The sequence below is a fragment of the Carya illinoinensis genome, chromosome 2 (assembly GCF_018687715.1).
Source record: "Carya illinoinensis cultivar Pawnee chromosome 2, C.illinoinensisPawnee_v1, whole genome shotgun sequence".
In the NCBI taxonomy this organism is placed as follows: Eukaryota; Viridiplantae; Streptophyta; class Magnoliopsida; order Fagales; family Juglandaceae; genus Carya; species Carya illinoinensis.
In genome coordinates, this window is record NC_056753.1 from 3988415 (window position 1) to 4015550 (window position 27136).

General features: G+C 33.0%; 2 protein-coding genes and 1 non-coding gene across 7 annotated transcripts; 1 reads left to right on the top strand and 2 right to left on the bottom strand.

Moving 5' to 3' along the window:
* Nucleotides 1-8756: 8756 nt before the first annotated feature.
* On the top strand, nucleotides 8757-19073 carry LOC122297659 (membrane protein of ER body 2-like). Of its 5 annotated transcripts, none has more exons than XM_043107807.1 (10): nucleotides 8757-9136; nucleotides 12953-13399; nucleotides 14813-14854; nucleotides 15794-15895; nucleotides 16014-16124; nucleotides 16216-16311; nucleotides 16418-16528; nucleotides 16620-16745; nucleotides 17574-17635; nucleotides 18370-19073. In XM_043107807.1, exons 1-10 carry the CDS (start codon nucleotides 8929-8931, stop codon nucleotides 18844-18846), a joined length of 1782 nt encoding a protein of 593 aa, XP_042963741.1. In that variant the 5' UTR covers nucleotides 8757-8928; the 3' UTR covers nucleotides 18847-19073. The 5 variants fall into 5 exon arrangements, with proteins under 5 accessions (XP_042963741.1, XP_042963756.1, XP_042963736.1 ...); XM_043107802.1 differs by having other exon boundaries at nucleotides 8758-9136; nucleotides 16014-16109; nucleotides 16216-16326; XM_043107794.1 differs by having other exon boundaries at nucleotides 8759-9136; nucleotides 16216-16326.
* Nucleotides 19074-20497: 1424 nt separating this feature from the next.
* Nucleotides 20498-20616, bottom strand: LOC122302074. Its single transcript, XR_006240321.1, has one exon. It is a non-coding gene; the product is annotated as a U5 spliceosomal RNA (small nuclear RNA).
* Nucleotides 20617-21335: 719 nt separating this feature from the next.
* Nucleotides 21336-27136, bottom strand: LOC122297685. The gene is made up of 2 exons (XM_043107828.1): nucleotides 26613-27136; nucleotides 21336-22904 (listed from the first exon to the last, which is right to left on the bottom strand). Exons 1-2 carry the CDS (start codon nucleotides 26852-26854, stop codon nucleotides 21509-21511), a joined length of 1638 nt encoding a protein of 545 aa, XP_042963762.1. The 5' UTR covers nucleotides 26855-27136; the 3' UTR covers nucleotides 21336-21508.

Below are 27136 nucleotides of genomic sequence, written 5' to 3' on the forward strand. Positions count from 1 at the left end.
CTAACCAACTAAATAATATTAGTGCCACCTCAATTCTATACAGCAACAAAATAACTACCTTTAAAATTACATAAAAATACATTACAACTCATATAGGAGGAGCACTATTTAGTAAATTAACAATAGGTTTATTACAAGAAGTAGATCCATTCAATGAAGGGTGAAGCTGCATACCAAAGTCATTGATGTTGTCATGAGCAGCTGCATCCACATGATCTGGACTATTTAGTAAATAAAATACTAATTTTATGTTTGTATTTTTAATTATTTTATAAGTCAGGTGGCACCAACATGAATGAAGCAAAATCAATAATATAACAAAGGGAAAAATATAGTTGCAAGTATAATTGTATACTAATATGATGTGATTGGTCAAAAAATAGATTTTATTAAAAACAGTGTTAATATAAATTTTAAGTATGAATAAATCAGTATTGGTACACAGATTAATGAACAACTGTGCTTGTATGTAGCAAAACTCATAATAAAGGCGTTATAGTAAAATTTCTCTTTATTTCTGCACAAAATTTTTATGTGGCATTAAATAAGTAATAGATATAGCACTATTCATTGTATGTGTTTATATATCGAAAAATTCTATATACCATACTACCATTTTATTTGTATCTCACTAAGTAAGATTTGACACATTTATCACCATTGAATAATCATTGATTTATTAAATGTTTCTTTATCATCAAATAGTGATAAATATACCACATCATATATAGCGTGATATAAGTGAGATGGTGATGTGGTATATAACATTACTCTAATCATATTGACCAATAAAAAAAACATAGAAGTAATGTTTTCCATTAAATATATCTTGTCCGTTTAATTGAAATAAAAACGATCATATTTCAATGTCCACGTGAATATTAATTAATATTATAAAACACAGTATAGCATCATACAACATTTTAACGTAAAACATGGAACCCAAAAAGGTTTTAAGGGATTATAAGATTGAAATGTTAGAATTATAACTATTTTGATAACGATATACAAACGACTTTTTTTTTATAATTTATTTTATAATTAATTAATATAATTGTGTCATTCTATTAAAAAAATTCAATCTAATGTTTTTTTTTCTTTTTAATAAAATGATGCAAGACATATTTCTAAGACAAATATTAATTTGTTAAATGTATTAAGCCAAAATAGTAAAATTTTTCTTTTTAAAAAAAATTGATATTTTTTATTTTAATTTTAGTGGTTTATATATTTATATATATATTCTTTTCATTTTTTATTTTCTCGACCCTTTTTAGATTTTTTTAATTTTTAATATTCAATAATTTTTTAAATTCTTGAGATGAAAAATTCTATTACTTGGAGACTGCATGTGCAAGCTCTTTATTAAAAGAGAAAAAATATTATTTTAAGAGAGATATTTTAATAATTTTAAAAATTTTTAAAAATAAAATTATTAACTTACACTGTAATATCCAAAAGAAAACTGTTAATATGTGTTGAACTGTCACTGATATTGATAAGGGTGGATCCAAAACGGAAGGCCCAGTCGGATTATGTTTAGCCTGTTTTGGTGTTGGACCAGCATGACTTTATGGTTATTTTTTTTTTCAAATGTCTCTGTTTTGGTGTTGGACTAGCTTACGTAGATATTTATGAATAGAAATTCTATTTATAATCTCTACTTAGAGATTATATGTATAGATTTTTTGTTAAAAGAGAAAAAATATCATTTTAAAAAAGATATTTTAGTAATTTTAAAATTTTATAAAGATTAAATTGTCTATGCCTGCATTGCAGTTTTCAAATGATGATTGTACGTAATATTGCTCATTTATGAAACACAATTTTTTTTTACAATTCTTTATATAATTATGCTTTAAATGAAGAATATTTTTTAGTACAGCTAAATATAAATTTTAAATAGACAACTTTTATACAAATCCTTTATAAAAAAAGAAAAGTAGATCTCACTAATAAATAATAATTTTTATTTTTTTTACACTTTTTTAAAGTCGGGTCTATTTTTTTTTACAAAGGCTTATGCTAGATTTATCTATTAGAGGCTTGTACAAATGATTTCTCTTTGAGAGCGATACTAACAACAGAAATTATACTTTAATCCTTCAAAGTATCCTCCATTTTGTGATATGACAGGTTCGGTTTGGCATTTCAAAATTTTTGCCTCAAACTTAAAGTTCTTATCTCATCATTATAATTTTCTTAAATTTTTATATAAAATATAATAAATAATTCAAAATTTTTTTAACTTTTTTAAATCTCAAAATATAATATTTTAATATTTCATTTTAAAACTTAAAATTCGCATCTAACTATCAAACCGAACTAATGGAGACCAACATTTTGTTGCCTAAAATGGGATTGCATCTATTTGCGAGGTTGTTCTTTTGACACATGGAAAAAAATATAAATCATGAGATTATCTATTGTGAAGAGTTGCACGAATAGAGAGATGCATTCATGATTTGCATCAAGAAAGTGACCATATTAAGTCTTATCATCCATAATTACATTTGTTGATATAACATATTTGAAGTAGTTTCACACGATAAAAGCTTTAAAAAGAAAATTAAAAAAAAAAAAAACCCTAATTATCTTTATTTTTTCACCATCTCCTTATGTAGCACCAAAGAATTAGTAAATAAGTTAGAACAAAAATAATAATTTAAAATATAAATAATTTTATAATATAACATATTATATTAAATCAGATGAATTTGTAAATTTATTTTTATAAAGAAATTTTAAAACTAAATATATATTATGAGAGAATATAGCAAAAACAAAAAAACGGAACATTGTTGGTTTAAGTTGCTATCATTATCATTAACAAAAAAAGGATGTTAAGGGGCAGTGCTAGGCCATCAAGAGGTCTCTCGAGGCTGCGGTCAATTGCTGCCTACCTATAAGCATATTTTGCATTTTTTAATTTTATGTATTTTTTTAAAATAGTTTTTAAACCACAAATTTATTAATAAAATACTTATTTAACTATTAAATAAAAAAAATCAAAACGGAGAGAATTCATGAAAAGAATCTTGGTGGGTTTTAACTTTGGAAAAATATAGTTACAAATATAATTGTACACTAATCAGTGTATTAATGTGATGCGATTAGTTAAAAAGTAGATTTTATTAAAAGCAGTATTAATTTAAATTTTAAGTATGAATAAATCAATATTAATATACAAATTAGTATGCAATTATACTTATATATAGCAAAACTCTTTAATATTTTCCAAATGCTAAAAGACGGTGTTAGGCACCATTGGTGGCTCTCACTCCCGTTGGAGTCACCGTTAAGCAAAAAAAAAAAATTGTTTTGTTTTTTATTTTTTGAATTATTTTTTAATACTTTTAAATATTTTAAAAAAATATAAAAAATTTATAATAATATTAAATAATTTTATTTAATCATTAAAAAAATAATTGACCAGTGGGAGCCACAAGCGGTGGCCTTAATGTTTTCCAATGCTAATAAATACATGGTCCCGTGTTTCTTAACTTTATGCAAAACACATGGTCCCGTGTTTCTATCCCAACTCTAATGTCTTCTGAGCCGTTACCCGCAGAGGAAACTAAAAGGACAATGATGTCCTGGAAAGAACAGAGGGGCAGGACATCACGTTTCCCAACCTGGCCTGGCTTGTTGTTGGATGCATAAACATTTCCCAACCCATCTTCTAAATCGGATCGAATCATTAACTTTTATGATAGGAAAACACTAGATCCACATATGATTTCTACCGAAATCATCAACCGATTTTTTTTTTTAATTTTTTATTTTTACTTAGTGATTAAGTAAACATTTTTAAATGAATATATAATTTTTTTTATTTTTAAAAAATATCTAAATAATTTTAAAAAATAGTGAAAGAAAAAAAAACTAAAAAAAAAAAATTTAAAGTAATCGGTAAAAACTTTCTGTAAAAATTCTATCTGAACGTAGCAACATCGTTAGGATATGATGATTCTCAGAGGTCAGGTCAAACATGTCACTCCACACCCTTAATAATACAAATTCCTATGATAATACGAGGCGGCGGAGGTAAAGGCTAGGCGAGAAAGAGGAAGGATCATCGTCATTGGCATCTCCTCGTTATTTTATGGCCTCAACCATACACCATTACACAAGACACCACATCTTTATAGATTTGTTTCAATTTAATTACTAATTATAGTAACCAAAATATCAAGGAATCACGTGTGAGGGATTATGTCCTAAGTACCAATAATATATTTTTTTCTTCTAATTAAGTAGATTCATAGATAAACTACAAATAACATGATGCAAGATTCAATAGGTGTGAGTCCACAACAATCATCCCAAAACAAATAAATGTAACACCAGTGGAAGAATAAAAAAAAGAATGATCTAGAGTCAAAAATTAACTCTAACTCATTTAAGGGAAGTTGTTTGAAGCGGTTTTGGAATAGTATGATAAACAAATTGTTAGCCTACGACTAAAAGTCACAACGAAATATAGTGTGTTGCAGGTTGTTTGTTTGGATTGGTTATATGAGTCTTCCATGACTATTTTGTCTTTATCACCAGTTAAGAAAAACAAGAGTATAAAAACGTAACAACTGGAAAAAGCATCGATACACTAACAAAGGACCAACATTGTTTGTGGTGGCGCGTGGGGTTCACGCGCCGACCCTATGCGCCATTCTTTTAAGAAGTTTTCTTCGACCTTTCAATAGATTGGTAGCTAGGGAATTTGTTGGTGTGGCGAGCTGTGGTCGTAGGAGGCCAAAAAGTAGTAGATCCACGGTTCTTAGTGTTATGGACAAAAGACATCGAAAAAAAAATGAAAAACACCACTATAGACACCTACGGTATTGGCCAAACAGAAGGGTGAGGGCCATCCCTCCTCTAGACGAAGCTGGGTAAGAGAGAGATGCCAATGGCACTGGGTAGAGAGAAAAAGAGACTTTGGAGAGAAAAACTACTACAATATCATATGCTCTTTGGGCGGCCAAGATATAAGAATCTAAGAACTAATAATATTAGATTTGCGTTACTTCTCTTATGTATTTATTTTTTCAAATACAAAAAAATAAACAAACAAAATACTAAAAAGTAAATAAACACAAATCCAAAAAAAAGAAAAAAAAAAAGAGGTTTCATCAGTACAAATGATAAGTACACTTCGTCATTTTCCTATGTATATAGATCCACATTATCATGAATTCCCAAATCAGCAGTATTAAATGTTACATGACTCATACAACGCGTTTTATTTATTCAAATTGATAGTTGAAAAGAATCTGTATTCCGCAACGTTTTACTTTGCAACAAATCTTAGAACATGGAAGAATATTTGTGGTATTTGGATGAATTAGTGGGAAACTACAATCCATATTCCAAATGTAGAAACTACTGAAACCATCTGATAAAGACTGAGGTCCCCCCAAAACAAAAGGAGGGCTTGATATATGAGAGGCGATCCCCAAAAGTACTCAAATGCCACGAGCAGGCCGAAAGGTGCAGCACAAATCTACAACTCGCAGCTCTATCTACTTTTCAATAGTCAAAAACACTTCATCTCTCCCTTAAAAATTGTCTCATTCCAAAACATCCCGCAGACATTATCCAGAAATAATGATATCTCGTGCTAATTTTGATGAGATATATTTTTAGTAAATTTATAAATTTTATTTTTTAAAAATAAAAAGCTTGAAATATTACATGTTAATTTGTCTAGTAAATAAAAATAAAACAACTTCTCTCTTTAAAATGTCGAAGCGGAGGTGGCCGCCAAAATAGTGGAACTGGCTTAAACATGATCGTTATATTATATATGAAGGACCTGTTTAAATACAATAAGAGTTTCATTTCATTATCATAATTGTTTTAAATTTTTACACAAAATATAATAAATAATTCAATATTTTTAAATTTTATAATAATAATAATATTAAGAAATATTATTATAATAATATTTTATTTAATTTTTATTTTAACTCACTATCCAGACTCCACCTAAGATAGTTGAAAGATTTGAGAAATAAAAACAATAATTTAATGTTACAATGCTTATTTAATGTGTCTACCTCTCATAATTTTATATCTAAAAATTCGAATAATAATTTGAAAAGAAATTAAAAGAGTATTAGGAATTAGTATAGATAAGATAATAAATAACAATTCTCCCTCTCTCTCTCTCTCTCTCTCTCTCTCTCTCTCTCTCTGTGCCAGTTTCTCTCCAACGTCCTCATCGCCTCACCAAGAAAGATTTTACATTCACCGGGGGGAGGGTAGTTGATACTTTGGCTCCACCCACCTTCCTTTCTCGTCGACCACGTCCTTGATTTCTATTTATCTATATTTTTTATTTTTTGTATTTTTAGTTTATTTCCGTTAGCACCATTCAACTTTGTTGATCTGTTGCTTTCCGGCGACCTAGGGCAAACATGCGCCCTTTCTTCAACTTCTCCAGGTGCTGATCGTCTATCTGGCGGAAGAAATTCACCTATCCATGCAGCACGTTTGCCTCATGCATAGCTTATGCTGCGCATGATCCTCACGTGTCGCCACGTCTCGGAAAGGTCTCTACCACCAGGTGCGGCAGTTTCAGGATCTATAGCATCAAATCTTCCAGATCTGACTGCTCTCTTTACTTCAGATGTGGCGCATGGCCTGCACGTGCTGCCATTGCCAGTAATACCCCATTGTTAATGATTCGTCATAATTTTCGGTTGCTACACTATGTTTCTACTATCCCTAATTAAAGATCGAGTGAAAGTGGATGTGACAGTTTTTTACAGTCAATCCAGACTAACACGTTAGAACACACCCTTTTGTACTACAGCTTCTAGCTGCAGTTTTGTAATTTATTCATCAAATTATTTAAAAATCATCACCAAACAGTCTCCCCTTGTTGGAATTGGGTAGGAGCCAATTTTTTAACTCCGATCACTTTACTTGTTCTTTTACTTTTATATTATAATGTGTGTTGGTTTTTAGAAGAATGTAGAGAACTTCTATCATATTAAACTTATATCTTATATCTGTTAGTTTATCTATAAATGTCTTATTTGTTGAGGAAACAAAAAAAAAAAAAAAAAGAATTGGTATAGATATTTTTGTTCTTTATCTGCCAAAATTAAAGTTATATATAAAATCAATTCTCAACCAGAATAATGTTGTAGATAGTTTCATAAAGCAAAACGTGGGTTCCAACTCTTCATTCTACAGCTACTTTTCCAACTTGAGTAGTTTCTCCTACCTTGGAAAATCGTCTCATTCGAAAAGGAATGGTTTTTAATCAATGAGTTTGCATTAAATAGCTTGTCAAGTATCTTTCAACCAATAAAAAACCTTGTCACGTACCTCACACGTATGTATGTCGGAAAACGACATTATTTTTAATTAAGGACTAATCAATAATTAATCATGCACATCGTGCAAATATATGTCTTAAAATATTATGATTAATATTGGTACGTCGTCTGTAATGATGCATGCGCAATCACACCTTAACTATTTCAGCAAAAAATAAAATAAAATATTATTTTATTTTATATTTAAATCATTGGGAACAACAACCGTATACTTATTTTAAGAGAAATATTTTTTGCAGTCGGTAAATACAGTCGGCGTGCAGTCGTGAAGAAAAAAGTAAATTAATACGAGACTTACATAAAAAAAAAAATTATTTTTTTAACTTTTTTTTATTCATGTAGGTTCCCCTGACTATAAAATAATTTTTTTATAATTTTTATTTATTCATTTTTTACAGTCAACTGCATACCGATTGTATTTACCGACTGTATCTAACAAAGCCCTTACTTTAATTGTGCAGGCTGTTCCGGAGTACTCTCCGGCAAATGTAGCCTAGCTTTTATTTGTTTATTCAAACGACAATTCTTTCCTATTATGCTACATTATATATTGACAAGTGAGGTATAGATATAAAAGAATTATATAAAAATAAATTTATAAATTAAAATAATTTTAAGTAATAATTTATTAGATTATATTTTACAATAAATATAAATTTATAATATTATATATCATATCAAATTAAGTTATTTTATAATTTAAATATTTTTCTTAAATATTATTTAAAATGTTACTTAACACGACATTAAATACAGTAAAATTTATATATTATGCTTCTCTCTTTAAATTATTAAAAAAACTTAAAAGATGAAAAAAAAAAAAAAAACCCCAATACGTATGAGTTTGGTTGAGAGTTGATAATAAATGCTGGCTGCTATATTTATGCATGCTGTGTAAATGTGGTTGTTGTGTGAATTAATGCTATTGGTCTTGCTGTCTTCATTTATATCTCTTCAAATTGGAAACTATTTGAATTAAAAAGTTAATTGATAAATATGTTACATTTTATTTAATAAAAAAAATAAAATAATAGTATGTATGAATTTTTTTTTAAAGAAATAATAGTCAGTCAGATCCCACCAACTGCTTGTATTAATGTTGGCTGCTTGCATTAATGTCATGATTATGGTTCGTGTAATGTAGCTAGCTGTGGTCGGTCGATGTTGTTTAGGTGCGCCTATTGGTCGTCTCTGCTGATTTCTCAGCAGACATATTTATTGGTGCTGTGTTTGATTAATTATGGAATTAACAGCACCAAAATCTCACCATCAAAATTCAACAACCAACCCAACAGATATCACGTGTCCCAAAATCAAAGAAAAATAAAAAAATAAAAAAATAAAGATCACGTGTCCCGACTCCCAACATAAATGATCTTTTGGGATGGAAAATCCGGCACTTGATCTCTAGTTACGATCAAGGCCCTGCATTCAAATTGTCAGGTTTTTCTTATTTTCTATTTTTATAAGATGGACCATTGACTTGAAGAGTTTATAAAAAAACAAGTAGTGTGGGACGCTACCAGAAGTCTTAAGAAGGCGGCATTAATCACGGAGAAGGGAGGCCTCCGGCTCACGCAAAATGGAGGCAGAATTAGAACAGAGGAGAGAGTTGGAGGAAGAGGCAGCGGAAGGCGGCGGCGGAGAGTTTGATTTGCAACGAAGGCAACCTCGGCAGCTTAACAATGGCTCGACCACCACAGTTACCATTAATGGCAGTACTACTGCAGCTTTATCCTCCTTCCCAGAGTACAGTCCTGGAGCTGACTTCTCTCAGCTTGTTGAAGAAGGTAAGGGAATTAAAACAAAACAAAAACAAACCTCTGTCTTAGTTTGGGTTTGGGAATATTGAATTTTTGAAATGTGAATTTCGTATTTTAAAATAAAATAATATTTTAAAATTTAAAAAAATTAAGGAAAAGTTAAATTATTTATTATATTTTATATAAAAATTTAAAAAAATTATAATAATAAAATAAAAATTTTAAATTTTAAATAAAAATTTTTATATGCCAAACCGAAATGTTAATTTGAGTTTCATAACGATACGAACATCATGAAAACTAACGAAAAAAGCGAAGGCTGTTTTTGAGGTTTTTTCTAGGAGGTGCTGCAATGCATACTGTCTGTAGCAGACACAGGCTTTCAAGATGGAAGCTTGAGTGCTGCATATGGCGGCGTCCATTATCCTCTCTCTCTTTTTTTTATACAACTTATTTTGTGTGATGTCTGTGTCTCCAGTTTTCATCTTAAAAATTGACGTGGCAAATTAATAGGATGCGACGTTGTTTTATTATTATTATTATTATTATTATCTATCTTTTTGTGTTTTCCCCTCCATCGGCCACCACACTGACCACCAGTGACCTGGTGGTGGTTTGGGACCGTAGCCATGATGGCTCCCTCCTGCGGGGGCCATGAATGGAGCTCTCTCATGTGCACTCTCCTTGCACATCGGATAGAAGTCTTGCCCAACTATGGTGCGATAGGAGAGGGGTGCCGGCAGCCACTTTGTGGTCCGTTGATATCGTTTGTTTCTCCATAAATTGTCCTCGATCGCTTGGCCACGGCGGGGACCTAACTGTGTGGACACAACAGTGGCTATTAACTCCTTGGCCCAGTTGTGCCGAGGCCCAGCGAGGGTGCTAGCGGCCACCACATGGACCGTTAGCGTTTTCTGTTCCCGGAGCAATGCCCCTGAGCATTGTGGCACACGGCAGGCAACGGTGGCCTTCAACCATAAAATCCATGCACGATGCACCCCCCCCTCCCACGGTAGTTGCACTCGAGCTCCCGTTGGCGATCAATACCATCACCATTGGCGTCCTTTGCCGGGTCGGGTCTGGGGTGGCGGTACAGGGGAGAGGAGAAAGAAAGGGGAAAAAAGAAAAGAAAAGAAAGAAAGATGAAGGAGAAGGCGTATGGGAGAAGGGAGAGAGAGGGATAAAAAGACATGACATATTAGTAGTGTCATATCAGTGTGTGACAGTGTGAGACTCCTTTATGAATCCTTTTATTAATCCTTTTATGTTTATAGTATTTCTTATATTTTATTCAACTTACTTCTCCTTTATACAACTTATTATAAAGTAGTTCCAGTGGCTCAACAAAAATTTTTTTGAGGGGTGTCAAATTTTCTAACGTGCGATATATTAAAATTTAAAAATTATAAAAATATAAATATATATATAATTAAATTTCGATAATTTGTAATATACATATAAAAATAAAATATCTTAATATATGTTTTAGATTTTTGATAATAATATTTTATGAAATAATTTTCATCTATTATTATTTTTATAATGAAATATTTAGAATTTATTTACTTCATATAAACTATCAAGTGATTGTTTAGAATATCATTTTTCACTATAGTATATATGTAAGCTAGTTTATTAAGTTTTATGTAAAATTTAGATATTTTCATGTCACATTAAGCATATAATATTATAATAGAGACATTAAATAAGATTTTTCTTACTCAATGAAGCCTAGAGGATAAAATCTCTTAGCTATTTTCCATATATATCATCAATTTTAAATGATTTTTCTTATATTTTTACTTTAGATTCTAAATTAAGAAGTCTAATATTGTATAACGAAAAACTTTAGGATCTATATTAGTAAGTTTATTATTTCTCTTGATCTTAATTTTGATTTAATTTTGGTGAAACCACACTCTTGAAAATAAATAATATATAAGAATTATACAAAATTTTGAAACTATAAAAAAAATTGAAAAGACATTTCTAAGTATATTAACATTTTATAAAATATATAGAGATTATAAATTTTTTTGGGGGGTCATTTTCTATATTTATACAATTATGAATAAAAATTAAGATATATTTTGATTTTTCAAAAAAATTTTGGGGGGGCCATGATGCATGTGGTTCGGTCACTAAGTAGATCTAATTGATTTCATGAAATTATAACAGTTTATGAATTTATTTTGTATAATCTTTATATCTGTAACAGTTTTCATCTTAAAAATATTTTATACAACTCGCATTTTTTTTTTTTTTCTTCCCAAATCTGAACTTGATTACCAGAGATAACTGAATAATATACAACTTACTTCTCATTATATACTAACTCAAGTTCTCATTTTAGAAATATTTAATACGAGCGATGCTACTGTCTCGTGAGAGTAGCGAGAGTAGCACTGCTCTTTCTTATTGCTAGCATATTTTGATATTTTTATTTTTTTTTCATATTTTTTAAATATATTTAAATATTTTAAAAAAATAAAAAATACATTAATACATTAAAAATCATTTTTTTAATTATTAAGTATTTATTTATTTATTTTTATAAACAGTCAAATGGAACGGTCACGTTTGGGTGGCCAAGTAGTGTTTTCCTTGTACAGCTGGCTTCTCTCTCTCTCTCTCTCTCTCTCTCCTCCCCAAATCTGAACTTCATTACCAGAAATAACTGAATAATATACAACTTACTTCTCATTACTTAATTTGGGATTATCTCCCAAAGCTATTAATTTTGATAACCAATATCCCTATAACTATAAAAAAAAAAAAAAAAAAAAAAACTATAATCCACCCGTCCATTAAAAAATTGATATAAAAATACTAGATAAAATAAATTATAAATGAAAAAAATACTAAAAAATAAAAAAAAAAGGAACAAATAACTTATTAAAATATTTTAAAAAGTAAAAAACATAAAAAATTGATTCTTTAAAATAAAAAATTAATACTTACTTTCAAACAGAAAATTAAAAAAATAAAATTGAACTATTTTGAATTAATTTTATTATTACAAATATTTTTTTTAATTGTAGAAAAATAATTTCAGTTTTTTAAATTAACTGATTTTTTAAAATTAGTTTAAATATTTGGTGAACTTTAGTAAGAGTTTTATATTTTTGAGGAGAAAATAGGGTGATGGATGTAGGACAAAAATCTATTTACAAGCCTAATTTATGCATAAATCTTTGGCGTTAATAATAATAAATAGTTACTGATGTTTTTCTTTTTTTGTCTTTTTTAAATTGTGATGGGCTCCACAATAAATGGGACGCTAATACAATTAGGTGGGAGTGGATTTTCTTTCTTTGTTTTTAAATATATATATATATATATATATGTGTGTGTGTGTATATATATATGAGAAGTGCTATGTATATAAGAGAATATATAAAAATAAACTCATAAATAATATGATTTTATGTGATTTGTTAAATCTATTTTTTATAATATGACGATTGTATTAAGTTATATCAATTTATAAGTTTACTTTTATATAATCTCTTTATAACTAAACTAATTATATATATAGGTGGTGCATATTAGCATTTTTTTATATATTATATATATATGATAAATTTAGTTATAAGTATAATTATGTATTAATATATGTATCAATCTAATGTGATTGGTTAAAAAATAAATTTTATTAAAAATAATATTAATTTAAATTTTAAATATAAAAAAATTAATATTAATATATAGATTAATATATAATTTTATGTATACGTAATAAAACTTTTATATATATATATATGGTAAAGGCACAGACATTCTGCCCATAATTTGCACATGAAGTTGTTCAAACATAGTAGTTATTTGCTGTGTGGTTTACAGGTGAATTCTCGTATGAATCTTTCGCATTAACAAGTGGAGAGGTTAATTTGTATGATTCCAAGAATAAATCTACTACTTCCGGAACTGTTATGGTGGATATCGCAACAGAAAGTTTCGGCGTTGAAGCTATTGACGAACTATTCAAGTCGACTGATCCTCCACCATCCAATAAGAACTCATCAATTCAGGAGCAACTTGCAGCTGAGACTTCTATCGATATTGGAGCAATTGAACAAGAAGGGAGGGTTCGCATTGATATCAGAGAGGAGATTGAGGAGCAGAAAGAGATCAGAGAGTTGTATCTTGAAACGGTATACAAGAAGCCAGCTACATCTGATTTCTACTGCCCCAACTGTCAGGCTTGCATCGACAAGGTTCTTATACGCAGTAGATTAGAGGAGGAACAACTGAGGTGCCCATCCTGCTTCGCATTTCTAAAACCTCTAGGTACGTTTTACATTCTGATAGTATAATGGAAAATACTTGCTTGCATTTCTGATGGAAGCGTGAAATGTGGATGACGTTTGACGGTTGATTTGTGTAAAAGTGAAGTCGAAGTAAGAGGAAAGCAAGAGTTCTCTTTTTGGGTAAGAGAGGAACTCCAAGAGAGCGCAACCACTACGTGTTTGTAAAAATTCTTCTTCGTTCGTCTCATTATTGACTGCTTAGATAGAATAAAAATAGTGTCTTAGTACGAAATTCCTAATACAACTCTTCGCGATATTTGTATTACATTCTTCATTGCATTATTTTGATGACTCTGATTATAGTGAAACTGAAGCAATGTTAGTAATTACTCGTGTGACTCACGAGGGTGATATGATGTTGACGAAATTATGTTAATCAAAGCCTTCATGAGACTTAAGTTTGAGGGAGCTTTCAATCCTAAAAAGCACAAGCTTTTTCTGTAACTATGCCAACAATACATGAGTGCATTACACATACATGGTGGCTTAATGCATGCATGTTAGCAACTTTTCTAGGTCAATTCAGTCGGAGACAACATTTTGAACCATGTAGTTGAAACGGAAATTGGTCACCGGTGTTCCACAATTTAATAGTGTCATGATTAAGGCTTTAATATGAAACAAAAAGTGTCAGTTGGAAACGAGCTTATAGCTGAGCCAAAGCATCATGATCCCTAAGCAAGGTTTAGGCGACAAAAAATAAAAAGAAAATGATCTTATTGTCTCCCTTCTCAGTGGTTATCCTTCCTTTCCAATGTTCCTTCATTGATTCTTGATGCTAGTGTGTGTGTGTACTGCACACCATCTTATTTTGCAATTAGAAAATGCTTGGGCCACGGCATTAGGTACTAAATAGACGTACAAATTAATGTTGCACTGTTGTACGGTAGTAACATGTTGGTCAATTTTGGAAATAGAAAAAAAAGAAATCATGCATCGACTATGGGACACTGACACGTGCCACGCCATTTGAATGAGTAGGTGCAAAAAAATCCTTTACAATGTTACCCTGCATGTCATAAAAGAATTGCTGCCATCTACTTATTTTTTGTTAAGTTAATGGTAGTATTAATAAGGATAGGCATAGCCCAAGTACACAAGATGGTATACAAGAGATAAGACCTATCTAGATCGTAATAATGGAAACAAGAAAATCATGTAAATATATTTGAACTAGCAATATATTTGAAACCTATTCACTGATAAAAACAAAAAAAAAAAAAAAAATGGTTTGGAACCTATTCTTCTGTCACGATTCAACCAATCAATGATATGTCACTTGGTATTCCATGGAATTTTATTTACTATTGTTCATTTTTATTTTTGTTAATTGTTGGCTGATCTATCGTAATGTGGGTAGTGTGGGTAATTTTAACTTATCTCACTTTAACAGGTGACTGGTTCTTTCGAAAGCCGGTACCTACACAAGTCCCAGGTAATTACTATGAACTCCTCTAAGTTTTTGAACTAATGGGCAAAACTTTTCATTCGGTTTTTATTTTCCTAATCATCTCTATATATTACCCAATTGTCCCTTCTACAATTTATTTTTAAACTTTTAAAACATCTGTTGCAGACACAAAATTTCCTAGACCATATGACCCTTTTTCAGCTTTATTTTTTCTTAACTTTACCGCATCCCCAGAAGTCTCATGTTCCGATCAATACCATTATACAAGGTTCATTAATATTTTGGACTTTTGTATTATTTGTATATATTATTATACTCATATTTATTAATATTAGTATGTAAGATTGTATTTATGCAATGGGGAGTTTTTTTTATTTATTATACCAATGTTTTTATGTAATAGTGAGTTTATTTTTGGTTTGTTTCATATCATAAAAAACTAATGGTCTATATTAATATATTATTTTTTGTTCATGTAAATGTGATTTGTCTTGGAATTATGCTCTTGTTTTGTATAATGCAAATCATTGCAGACTTTGCAAAAGTATGTCCATTTTTTCATTAATCTCTTTAAGATAAACATAACCCCCCCCCCCCCCCCCCCCCCCCCCCCCCCCCCCGCGCCCCAAAAAAAGAGAGCTGAATCTGGTATAAGATATAACATTTATCTCATTGTATATATGTATTTTTTTACATTCATAGTGACATAACATTATATTGTAAATTGTAATTGGCACCCGCTCAAGGATGCTTCTTTTTTAATATCACTATTTAGTCAATCCTTGCTTTATGTTGCTACCTTTGATAAACTGATCCCGCAAGAAAATCTAGAGCATCCTTAAACTAATTAGTTTATTGTTACGTCGAAGTTAATTTGTTACAAATCGGCCTTTATCTCATAATGTTTGGTCCTGGTGCTTAGCTGTAGTTTTCAAATTGTATCTTCAATGCATTGTTATGCAGGAATCAAAGAACCCACTGATCAACCGAAACCAGAGGATGCTGTTCACCCCCTACCACCACGACCATTGACACCGAAGTCACAAAAGACTCCTGAACAACATGGTACTATAAACTTGGAGATCTTAGAAAGTTTTGTCCATGGTCGCCTGTATCTCATCATGTTTTGTCCTCATGCTTAGCTATAGTTTTCTAATGGTGTCTTCAATGCATTGTGATGCAGGAAATAAAGAGCCCAGTTATCAATCAAAACCGGGGGATACCGTTCATCCAACACCATCATCAACACTGGAAGCACAGACTCCCATTGCTGTAACAGGGGAAATCCTAGAAAGTATAGTCTGTGGTTGTCTGTATATCATCATATTTTGTCCTTGTGCTTAGCTATAGTTTTCAAGTCTCGTCTTCAATGCATTGTGATGCAGGAAATAAAGAGCCCAGTTATCAATCAAAACCGGGGGATACTGTTCATCCAACACCATCATCAACACTGGAAGCACAGACTCCCATTGCTGTAACAGGGGAAATCCTAGAAAGTATAGTCTGTGGTCGTCTGTATATCATCATATTTTGTCCTTGTGCTTAGCTATAGTTTTCAAGTCTTGTCTTCAATGCATTGTGATGCAGGAAATAAAGAGCCCAGTTATCAATCAAAACCGGGGGATACTGTTCATCCAACACCATCATCAACACTGGAAGCACAGACTCCCATTGCTGCAACAGGGGAAATCCTAGAAAGTATAGTCTGTGGTTGTCTGTATCTCATCGTGTTTTGTCCTCTTGCTTTGCTTTGGATTTCAAATGTTGTCTTCAATGCATTGTTATGCAGGTACTCTGGAACAAGATGGCGCTATAAAGTTGGAAATTGTAAAAAGTCTGGTCTATGGTGGTTTAACTGAATCGATCACAAGCTTATCTGTTGTGACATCTGCAGCCAGTGCTGCTGCTTCCACGCGTACATGCTTACTCTCTTTCCCCTACTGTTCCTTTACTCTGTTGTGACATCTCTGTATGTGAAATAGTTGCAATTACTTTCTGTTTGGTATTAGCTTATTCCAACGCCAAACTTTGGTACATAGCTAATTAGGCCCATCTTACCATACAATGTTACCATCATATCATCTCATATCTTTATTTTGAAGATTTGTTATCATCAATAGTTCAAAACTAAATTAAACTATTTTGAAAACTAATATAAAAGCATTTAAGTAAATTTATTGTACTTAGAATTTTGGGATAAATAACCCCAAGGGGTTGGCCCAAGTGGTGAAGGCTTTGGTCTTGGTGTATCACTCCCTTCAAGGTCAAAGGTTTAACACCTCATGGGTAAAAACAATTATTTGGGGCCACACCCCTTGGGTGAAAAGCCAGTGATTTAACCAGTTCCATGTAAGGAAACTTTCTGCAAGGGTTGGTCTGAATGGCCCTGCCTTTGGGATAAATAGTAATTTAATAATAACATTAGAACAGTGGTCCTAAATAGCTTAATCAACATTTTGATTGCCTACCTTATAAATTTTAGCACATAAGTTAATAAAGATGCATTGTGTTTTAATATTTGTGTAAATTTAGTTAGAACAGAATACATGATGGTTATTCAAAATTAGAGCAGAAGTATTATTTTTCATTGCCTATAGTTGCATATACATTTTCATATCTTAATCTCTGTGTGCGCAAATTTGCATCATCTATTAAAACTTTTCATTATTTCTCAAAGATTGTTGGCGGTTTGATGTTTTATTTAGCATAATTTGGTTATAATTAAACCACTTTCTGATCACAGTGAGCATTGTAGTCTTGGCATTGGCAAACCTGATTGGTGGACTTTTCATCATTGGTCATAATGTGAGTTTTCCTTACTTTTTTGTTTTTTCAAAAGTTCCGTTGCAGATCTTAAAGAGGAATCACTTCACACAAAATCCTCATTTCTTTATTCTTGTTTCACGAACATCTTTGTCTTGCTTCTCCAACCATTAATGTCAAGAAATGTATGAGTAATGAGAATTCTTCACCAAAAGACCCGTCCATCAATTTTGTTCAATTTACAGACAAAGATTGAGGCTTAGAACCAAATCATCCATGCATGTAGCCAGTACACTCATATGAACATCATATACTAGAGATCATCATTTGAAGTCCCCCCATGTAAGCAGTAAGTGTTGTTGATAGATTCAGATTTTCTGCAAAATTTGAGGTAAATTGTCATAGAGATGATTTAAATAAAGTCGTATAAAAAACCTTCAGTCATTAGATGTTTTATAGTTTTTGTTAGAATATAATTGAAATAATTAAATTTACTTATTTCCATCAACTTAAATTTTTTAGACAAGTGGTGATTTAACATGGTATTAGATGGAGATTTTGAGTTCAAATCTTGACTCCACACTTTGCTAAATGATGCCGGGGGGAGGGGGGGGTTTGAATAGAATTGAAATAACTAAGTTTTTTGTTCTCATCAACTTTTTTTAGAAAAGTGGTGATTTAATTATTATAGCATCATTAATTAACTAAATGGGGTGGTATCAAACTTGTTTATGTTTATATAACTTTTAAGCTTCTTGGTCTTGAACTTTCTTCAGCTTAGGGATTTGAAGAACGATCAATCCAGAGTGGCCTTGAATGAAGCAGAGGAACAAGTGGATCGGTACATACAAGTACTGGGGCAGAAAAAGAACTTCATAATTCATGCCTCAGTTACAGTACTTTCATTCCTTGTTTGTGGCTTGGTGCCTCCAGTGGTCTATGGCTTCTCATTTTATAAGAGCGACAATAGCTACCTTAAGCTCGCAGTAGTTGCAGCAGCTTCTCTTGTATGCATCACACTACTTGCCATTGCCAAGGCTTACATCCAAAAGCCAACCAGGTGGTACATGTATTTGAGAACTGTACTGTACTACGTTTCACTTGGGGTCGGGGCCTCTGGCATTTCTTACTTGGCAGGGTACCTGTTCAAGTTACTCATCGATAAGCTAGGTTGGTTCGAGTCAAGTGCAGCTGTTACTCTGTTCCTTCCTGGGATGAGTTCATTGCCATCTGCACGGGTATCATCCTATTAATATCATGGCATCCAAACATTAATTTTTTTAGTTGTAGACAGTGTAGTCAATGCTGTAGTGTCAATCCAAGCACATTGTCGATGGCAGAGATCTAATTATTATTCCGTTTTAAGTCCCACTCCTATTCTATTCTATCTGTATGATGCGAATCCTGAGTCAGAACTGAATCCTATTGATGTCATTGGACAAGAAGGTTTTGAATAATATTAGCTTCATTACTGCTTCCATTTATCATGTTTCAAGCTGTTTTGGCGGGTGCTCATAATACCGCTTCCCACTCTAAAATAGGCCTGCAAGGTGGGACGTTGAACGTCATAAAGGACTTGATTGAGTCTTCCTTAACACCAATTGGATTTACTTGAATTGACAACTCACAGTCGTCTATCAAAAGAAATCAACAAGGATTCTTTGCGAAATTGGTTTGTATTGTCGTGATTAAAATATTTAATCTCTGTTAGAATATAATCCCACATTGGTTAGTCAGGTGCTATCGGAGCTTGGAGCTTTCTATAAATAACATCATGTTAAGTTGGCAAGTCTTGTTAGTAATTTGAGCGAGGCACCAACTTAAGTATATGGTAAAAAGATCGCAAGACTCTTTCTCGAAGGACGTGAGTTGGTAAAAACTAAAAGGCCTTCGAGAGGCTTCACCCGAGACAGTTTGGGATATTTTCATTGATCATGGCAAAAAAATGTTCTACTTGCCTTTTATCTTGCAAGGGTTCTCTGAAAAACCCAAGGATATTATTGAATGGAAATCACTTTGCAATTTCTTCAGCTAAATTTTTATCATAAACTGTGCCGCTTTAAACATGTTTAAACTTGAGAATAAAATAACTCATTCTAATTAAATGATTAACGTTAATATTTCAATGTTGACTCTATTCTTCATTTTGAAGAAAAAATAAATAAATCCCAAAATTGGATCATGTGAGGGGAAAATGTTAAAGAGTAGTGATTAAATCATAATTTTAAATATTGATAATTGATAATTTACCACAAGCGTTGGCGCTAGCATCATGTGTACTGGCTTATGAGCCGGCCAAAATTTAGAGCTGTTGGTGGAGAGGAGTCCGCTGACACGTATGGTTTGGGGAGTGAGATAAAAATTTAACTTTTAAAATGAAATTTTAATATTATTATTATTTTAAAATTTGAAAAAATAACAAAAAAAATTAAATTATTTATTATATTTTATATGAATATTTAAGAAAATTATAATGATTATAAGAGAATTCTAAGTTTAAGATGAGAATTTTATAAGATTAAACCGAACCTGACGAGAGTATGAGGAAATCAAGCCAGAGGTGTTTGGTGGAGATGAGGGTTTGGAAGGAGGTTCTGTGCACAACAGCGCACAATCAACAGCTATTTTTTGCACTAAGCACCACTCGAAAAAAGGTTATGGTTGTGAACATTTTCATTTTCCATAAAAGACAGCAGCTGGTCCCAAAGTGCGCATGCGTGGTAGGTGCCTTCGTTTTCCATAAAAGCTTTACACAACATTTTCATTCTGATCGAAAGCTGGCTCAGGAAACCTAACGAACTCGGTTAAAGCACCGAAAAGGCCAGCAATGAAAGAGAGTGACCCAATGTCAGAGAGAACCGACACAAACGTGACAGACATTAACCTTAAGACTGTTATGCGGAGGCCCCTCCGAATAGAGGAACTCCTTCAAAAAATTGGCGTATGCCGCTATTTGCGGCGAGCACACGGTATTCTTTAGTAAAAGGCGAAAGAATAGTTCGCTCTGTGCTCACCGCGCGGCTGCGTAATTTGATTGAGCTGCTCGCTCTTCGTTTTATAATTGCTTTCTTGCGATGACTTTGTTGCTTCTTTCCGGTGTGGGATTCATAACACGATATAACTAACCCACTTTGCCCGTGCAACAAATTAACAATTACAAAGATGGACCTTACAAGTTACAGCTGCTATAATTGTGTTGGGCATTAATGAATGTTTGGAAGTTAAAAAGTTTCTTTCAAAATCCTTCCACGACGATAGTACGGATTCAATCCCCCTTCTGTACGCTTGCACTTGCTAATATATTGGGTATTAATGCATTGGGAAAATTTTGGGCACCAAGGCTTGGGCTTCAGCATAGAGCTCTAGGAGATGAGGTGCAAGTTGCAACCATACATTCCAAATTTCCAATAACGTGATTCCAATCATTTGCTCTATTCATATTTCTTATTATCTAAAACCTTCCTGAGGTCTCCGATATGCCAATTCCCAGTTACTTTGTAAGAACGTCTGATGTACCATGCACAACTTGCCTACAGAGGATTTGCTTTTAAAGTAAGGGATAATGTGAGGCATCCAGGCCTGTACATCTCTTGTGAATCACTGAAAAATACAGACTTGAAGGAGTAGACAAATCATCATCACTATAAGTTATGCTATTTAAGTTGCTAGCAAGAACTGCCAAACCTAAAATTCCATCTCCATGAAAGAAAAAAGAAGAAAATGCAGTATTGAATTTGTCACCTGGATGAAATTTTTTATTCACCATTGACATCTTAAACAGTGTATGCACAGTCATGACAAATTAGTTACAGTATGTACCTAAATGGAAGAGATCAAATGGGTATTAATTTAAACACTGTAAAAACACTGTAATCTTGTTGTGGACTTCTTTTAGGGTATCACACCAAGAATCAATCAAAACATCCATCTCGGAGAAGAATGAACAGCAATTTGCCGAGGTCTGCTGGGCTGCTCTAGGTTGTTTCGCTTCTTCATAATTGAGGATACAGTTGGGCTGAAATAATCGTTACTCCTTTGAGAAGTTGCTGCTTGAGAATACATCTTCCTTCCGTGGATGAAGCTCCTCTGCTTTTCTAGCAGTGCCCTGCGAGCCCCTGAGTTCCTTTGGCCAATTCCCGATCTGTTGTAACTTACACAACTCTGGCTCCGTCCAACTTGCTGAAAATTTCCCTCTCTAGGGCCTGTATAATTTCGGCTCTCAGCAGTTTCTGCAGAGTACATGGTCTCTCCCTCACTGCTATACCCATTATGCATCTCTGAAACTTCTATTGGAGATGAATTAGACTGGACCTCGCTTTGTGCCCCATTTACAGAACCTGTTGAGGCAATCTCAGCATCAGCACCAGGACTGGTGACTCCTTTATCCTTTCTTTGGTCTGCTCTCAATGGGCTACGCGGATGAAGTTCCTCGACCCAATTCCCATCAGAGCAAAGGGGCACTTGTTTGGCTGGCTGAGGCATTACTCCTGCCTGGGTAACCTTTGGAGGGAAATTAATATCCAAAAGCTGAATCGGTGCACTTCCTTTCTTCCTAATAGGAAATGAAGTTAACTTTGGCGATTCATATATTTCTGGAGTCAGAATTCCCTGCACGTGGGTTGCATGCAAATCACTTGTCAGGGTTTCTCCTTCAATGTTGTTTGCTCGAGCAGAACAGCTTGGTCCAGGATAATCCCTAGCTTTTGAGATTATATTTGACAAAGATGGGATTCTATCATCATCAGCTTCTGCTGACTTAAAAACTTGACGCAGTGTGAATGAAGCACAAGAATGCTCACTCTTCTGACCAGCAGACATCAATCGCATGATTGGCAACTTTGGTTTGTTAAGTTCATCGAGGCTGCCTTCCCAATGCTGGTGTAACCAATCACAGACAATTGGAATAGGAATGCCAAATAGCATAGGAAAATCCTTCTTCCAAGATGACGAGGATGATGATGATGAAGTTGAAGAGGACTTGGTATTTGGAGATGTGGCTAGTTTCATAGGATCACATATCACGAATGCAAGATTGCCATGTACATCAAATCCAGCAGACCCAGGACTCCATGTTATTCCATCTGTAGAAAGTTTTATGAGATTGTCAGTGGCGATCACCACCTTCCCTTCACCAACTGTTAATGCCTTTTTCTCCATGTAGCCTAAGAGGTAAACTACACTTCCCAGATCAAGATTTGGTTTAGAACAGGTTTTCAAGTAGTGAGGCTGCTGCCCCTGGGCATTTAAATCTCCATCCATGGCATCTAAACCCACTATGGTAAGATCTAAAACAGAGCTAGTGATAAAAAACCTGCAACCAGTCAATGAATATGAGAAATGCCATGGAGAACTCCTAATGACACAGTGCCTAGCATAATCCATGACACATTCAGGATGAACGTCACCAAAATAAGACAAAAGAGAAATAATATAAGAGATTAAAATTACCAAATCTCATTCCTTACATTAGCCTCCAAGAAGGGACTAACTATCCATGATTCTCAATAAAAGTACGATGATAATTGAATCGATAATGTTTGCAGGCTTGCATCATTAAGACAACAAATCTGGTATTTAGTTTCCTCAAGCAAATATACACATAGAAACACCCCTCTTTATAGACAAATTAACTAACTATATCCTTGGGGACGAGTTATCTAAGTGGTATTGGTTTTTTTTTCTATCCTATTTTGACAATAGAATTTTACTCAAGGGATCTGGGGTTAGGATATTGCTCCCAGCAGAACATTGTTACACAGCTACTCATTGACAAAAAGGTCAACAAAGATAAGAGTTACTGAAAATAAAATCAAATGACCATAAGACAGAAATTTTAGAAGCCCAGCCCCAAAGATAAAAGAAAAGGCCTCCTAATCAAGCACTAGGCCTTCAATTCTTAGATCAACTGAATACACCTCCAACTCTAAGCACGACCTATTGATATTCTAGAGTTCCTTTCTGTCATTGACTTCATAACCAAAGTAGAGAAATCATTAGCCGCAAACTACCTTTAGGGTCAGAGCACGCTACATGCCAATTAGAGGAAAATTTATTGCATTGCCAAAAGATATAAAAATGTCATGGTTAGCCAGTTTCCCATAATATCTGACCACATGGGGGGTGTTCTTCAACTTTGATCACTAAGGAATTTATGATCAAGGCATGCCTTACCCTCTATGTTGAGTCAATCATTCTAATTTTACATATGCTTCAATGATGTCTAAAAATAGTAGTCTGCTAGGAAAATAAATTATGAACTAGAAAAATTCATGTAATATAAAATTTTGATAGATATTATCGGAATTAGATAGATATCATCTAAGTAAAAAATGAAAAGAAAGGGAAGAAGGAAAGAATAAAACCAAGTTTCAAAGGTTAAAGTCATAACTTTTTAAAGTAAGGAAAGATTACTGGATTGTCCACACTCCACACTCTCAAGTCATTCAGGTCACTGTCCATCAATTCACTTACTTCCACGAGCTCCCATCTCACTAGCTTTCTAGAATTTGTAAAACTTTTTCTGTTCTACTTTTTGTGGTAGTTGGGTGTATCCTTCTGTATACTTTATGTGCACTAGGGTTGCACTTCCACCTAGAGGTGTAATCGGTTTGGTTCAGTCCAGTTTTGAACATATTTTGGAACCAAACCAGTCTAAGTCGGTTTCGGAATTCTGTAAACCGATACAAACTGGTTCATCCAAGAAACTGGAACTTTTGGTTTTTTCAGATTCAGTTCGATTCGGTTTGGTTTTACATGTGTGCTCGGTTTTGAACTTTTTTGTTGGACTAGTTGGTTTTTCTAACCCAAATGAAAAAATTTTGGAACCTAACCAGTCTAAGTCAGTTTTGGAATTCTGAAAACTGATACAAACCAGTTCATCCAAGAAACTGGAACTTTTTGTTTTTTCTGATTCAGTCTGATTCGGTTTGGTTTTACATGTGTGCTCGGTTTTGAACTTTTTTGTAGGAATAGTTGGTTTTTCTGACCCAAATGAAAAAATTATACCAAAAATGTTTACTTATCAAAAATGTATTTACCCTTATATATATCAAAAGTGTACCCTTTACTTAATGATATTATATATGCAAGTATGTAACTTAATATATAAGATAAATAATAGCATATTAATAACTTAATATTAATATTTATGTTTAAAAGTAAGTTTATATCAAGGAAGCATAAATAATAAGATTAAAATTTCATGTTATATTAATTTTATAATATGTATAATATATAAATAGTATACAATATATAGTATAAAAAAATTTAAATATATATTTCGGTTCGGTTCGATTCGGTCAAAATTGGTTTTCAAAACATGAAAACCAGAATCAAACCAATTTTCAATCAGTTTTGCTATGAACCGAAAGAAACCACACCGGTTGTGAACCAGACAAAACCGGCCATTTCAATTCGGTTTTTTCTCACACCCCTACTTCCACCCCTCTGAAATTTTAATAAAATTGCATTACTTATCAAGAAAAAAAAAGTAATAAATAATGTTAAATCAAAACTCTAAAACTAGTAGTGGTTTGCTAAAAAATTACTGGTTCAAGATTACTTCATAGAACGGATAGCTTCACTCCTTCTGATTATTTATTTGGTCTTATGTGGCATAGATAATGCTTATGCAAAAGTTAGTGTTTTTATGTTATTTTTTCTTCAAGATTTACCCTATAATATATGCAGAAGCATTCCAAATGTATCAAAAATAGGAATATTGTCCTTTAAAGTCATCTATATAGTCCACAAGCATGCTTGAGTGTAAAAGATACATAGTGATATTTGATGGATTCATTCTATTGCATGTGAGTATTGGTGTATGAGTTTATGATCATGAAAGAAATGTTGGCACGTAATATATACCTGAGTTAACAGGCTGAATAAATTGCCATCTTACTTTGTATGTGATGAGTGGCTGATTGAAAAAATTTAACATCTTACTTCTAAAACCTTCTTCATTGTATTTTATGGATTTTTTATTACACGTCATTTTTAAAAATATGCGCTTTACCAATCAGTTGTGCATAGGCTCTAGACGACGTTTGTGCTTAAGTGTGCCTAGCGCTTTCACCAACACTAAGTCACTTCCAATGACTGAAGAACTTGGAACTCGATTAACACAACAATAGACACATACACGCACCTATGCAAATGTCCAAGTCAATGTAACATACTCTAACAAAGGCAACAGTTTGCTTATGGCAATCAAATGTGGCTCTGCACTAAGATACCTCTAAACCACAGTAGAACCATTCACCTACTGAATTTACAATAATAAATGTAACATAGAAAAATTTGAAAATTTGACTCCTGAACAATGTAGAGATAATGAACCGAGGGTTCACATTGCAAATGGCTTTCTGATATACCTCAAATCCAAAACTAACTAAAATGTTAGCATATCAATGCAGAAGTGTTTTAATAGCTCAAAGTAGCCACAAAAGTCAGTCATAGTAGTCTACCAATTTAGATATCCATCTTCTTTCCCTTTACAGCACTATAAAGCCTACATGCCATTTATATCTACTCTTCCTTCTTCTTCATCGATTTCGATTTCTTTTCCATTTTTGTTTCACTAGTTACTTACCTTTGAACTTTTTTATTAACTTCCGATAAGCAGAACGTTATGGAATCTGGTTTTACACTAAAGAAAAATGACCAAGCTAGTGACTAAGCAGTAGCATCACACTCCCGAATCATAATTATCAATTCAAAAAGGAGATGAATATAAGCAACTAATTAACACCTCTTAACATATATACTTCATTGGTGCAAAAATCACAGGGCTATAAACTCTAGATTCAGGGACCTACAAAAGTGAACACCTTCACATTTAGTACACCTACTACAACTTTGCTCACTCGATGAGAAGTTTACCAAACTATGCCCATAACCCAAAACATTAAATCCCATCATTCAACCAAAACTTCCCCAAAGAAGAAAGATAACAACTTGACTGATATACTCGGCAAGTACTACATTTTTCAGCAACCAAGCGGAAACGAAAACCCAATACCTGTGAGGAACAAGGCTCGCTGCGACACCGTTTTGGAGCCGGACCTCGAGACTCTCGGCAGCTGCCACCGACGGAATATTGGCGTGGGTGGTCAAGAGCAGATTGCGGTGGATCAAGAACCCGGTGCCAGCGCCGGAGATTCCGGCCATGGCGGAGGCTTTGTTAGAGAAAATGGCGGCTTTCATTCTCTCGGACTTACCCACGCCTTTGCAGAAACACAAAGACTCCCTGAGAACGCCCATTTTGGGATGGTTTTTAACGATGTGTTTCGCTCAGAATGGCGGATCTGGCAAGCTTGGCATTGTCATTTTAGTATAAAGCTACAAATGGGTTTGCGTTCAGAGAAAGAGGGAGAGACGAGATGTTCGTTAACTAGAGTTAAAGCGTGTTGGGTATTTATTTGAGCTGGAATTTATCTGAGAAACACCTATCTCAGAGAGAGAGAGAGAGCGAGAGAGCGAGAGAGAGAGTGAGGTGGAATGTAATTGTGGGAGCATAGAGAAAGCTGAAAGAGGAGAAATGTC

Excerpts from the sequence above, each read along its gene's own strand:
- LOC122297659 (XM_043107794.1), top strand. The coding sequence starts at position 8,929 with ATGGAGGCAGAATTAGAACAGAGGAGAGAGTTGGAGGAAGAGGCAGCG. Across the intron at positions 13,400-14,812 it reads CGCATTTCTAAAACCTCTAG|GTGACTGGTTCTTTCGAAAG; the intron begins GTACGTTTTACA and ends TCACTTTAACAG. Across the intron at positions 15,896-16,013 it reads AAAGACTCCTGAACAACATG|GAAATAAAGAGCCCAGTTAT; the intron begins GTACTATAAACT and ends ATTGTGATGCAG.
- LOC122297685 (XM_043107828.1), bottom strand. The coding sequence starts at position 26,854 with ATGGGCGTTCTCAGGGAGTCTTTGTGTTTCTGCAAAGGCGTGGGTAAG. Across the intron at positions 22,905-26,612 it reads GCGAGCCTTGTTCCTCACAG|GTTTTTTATCACTAGCTCTG; the intron begins GTATTGGGTTTT and ends GACTGGTTGCAG.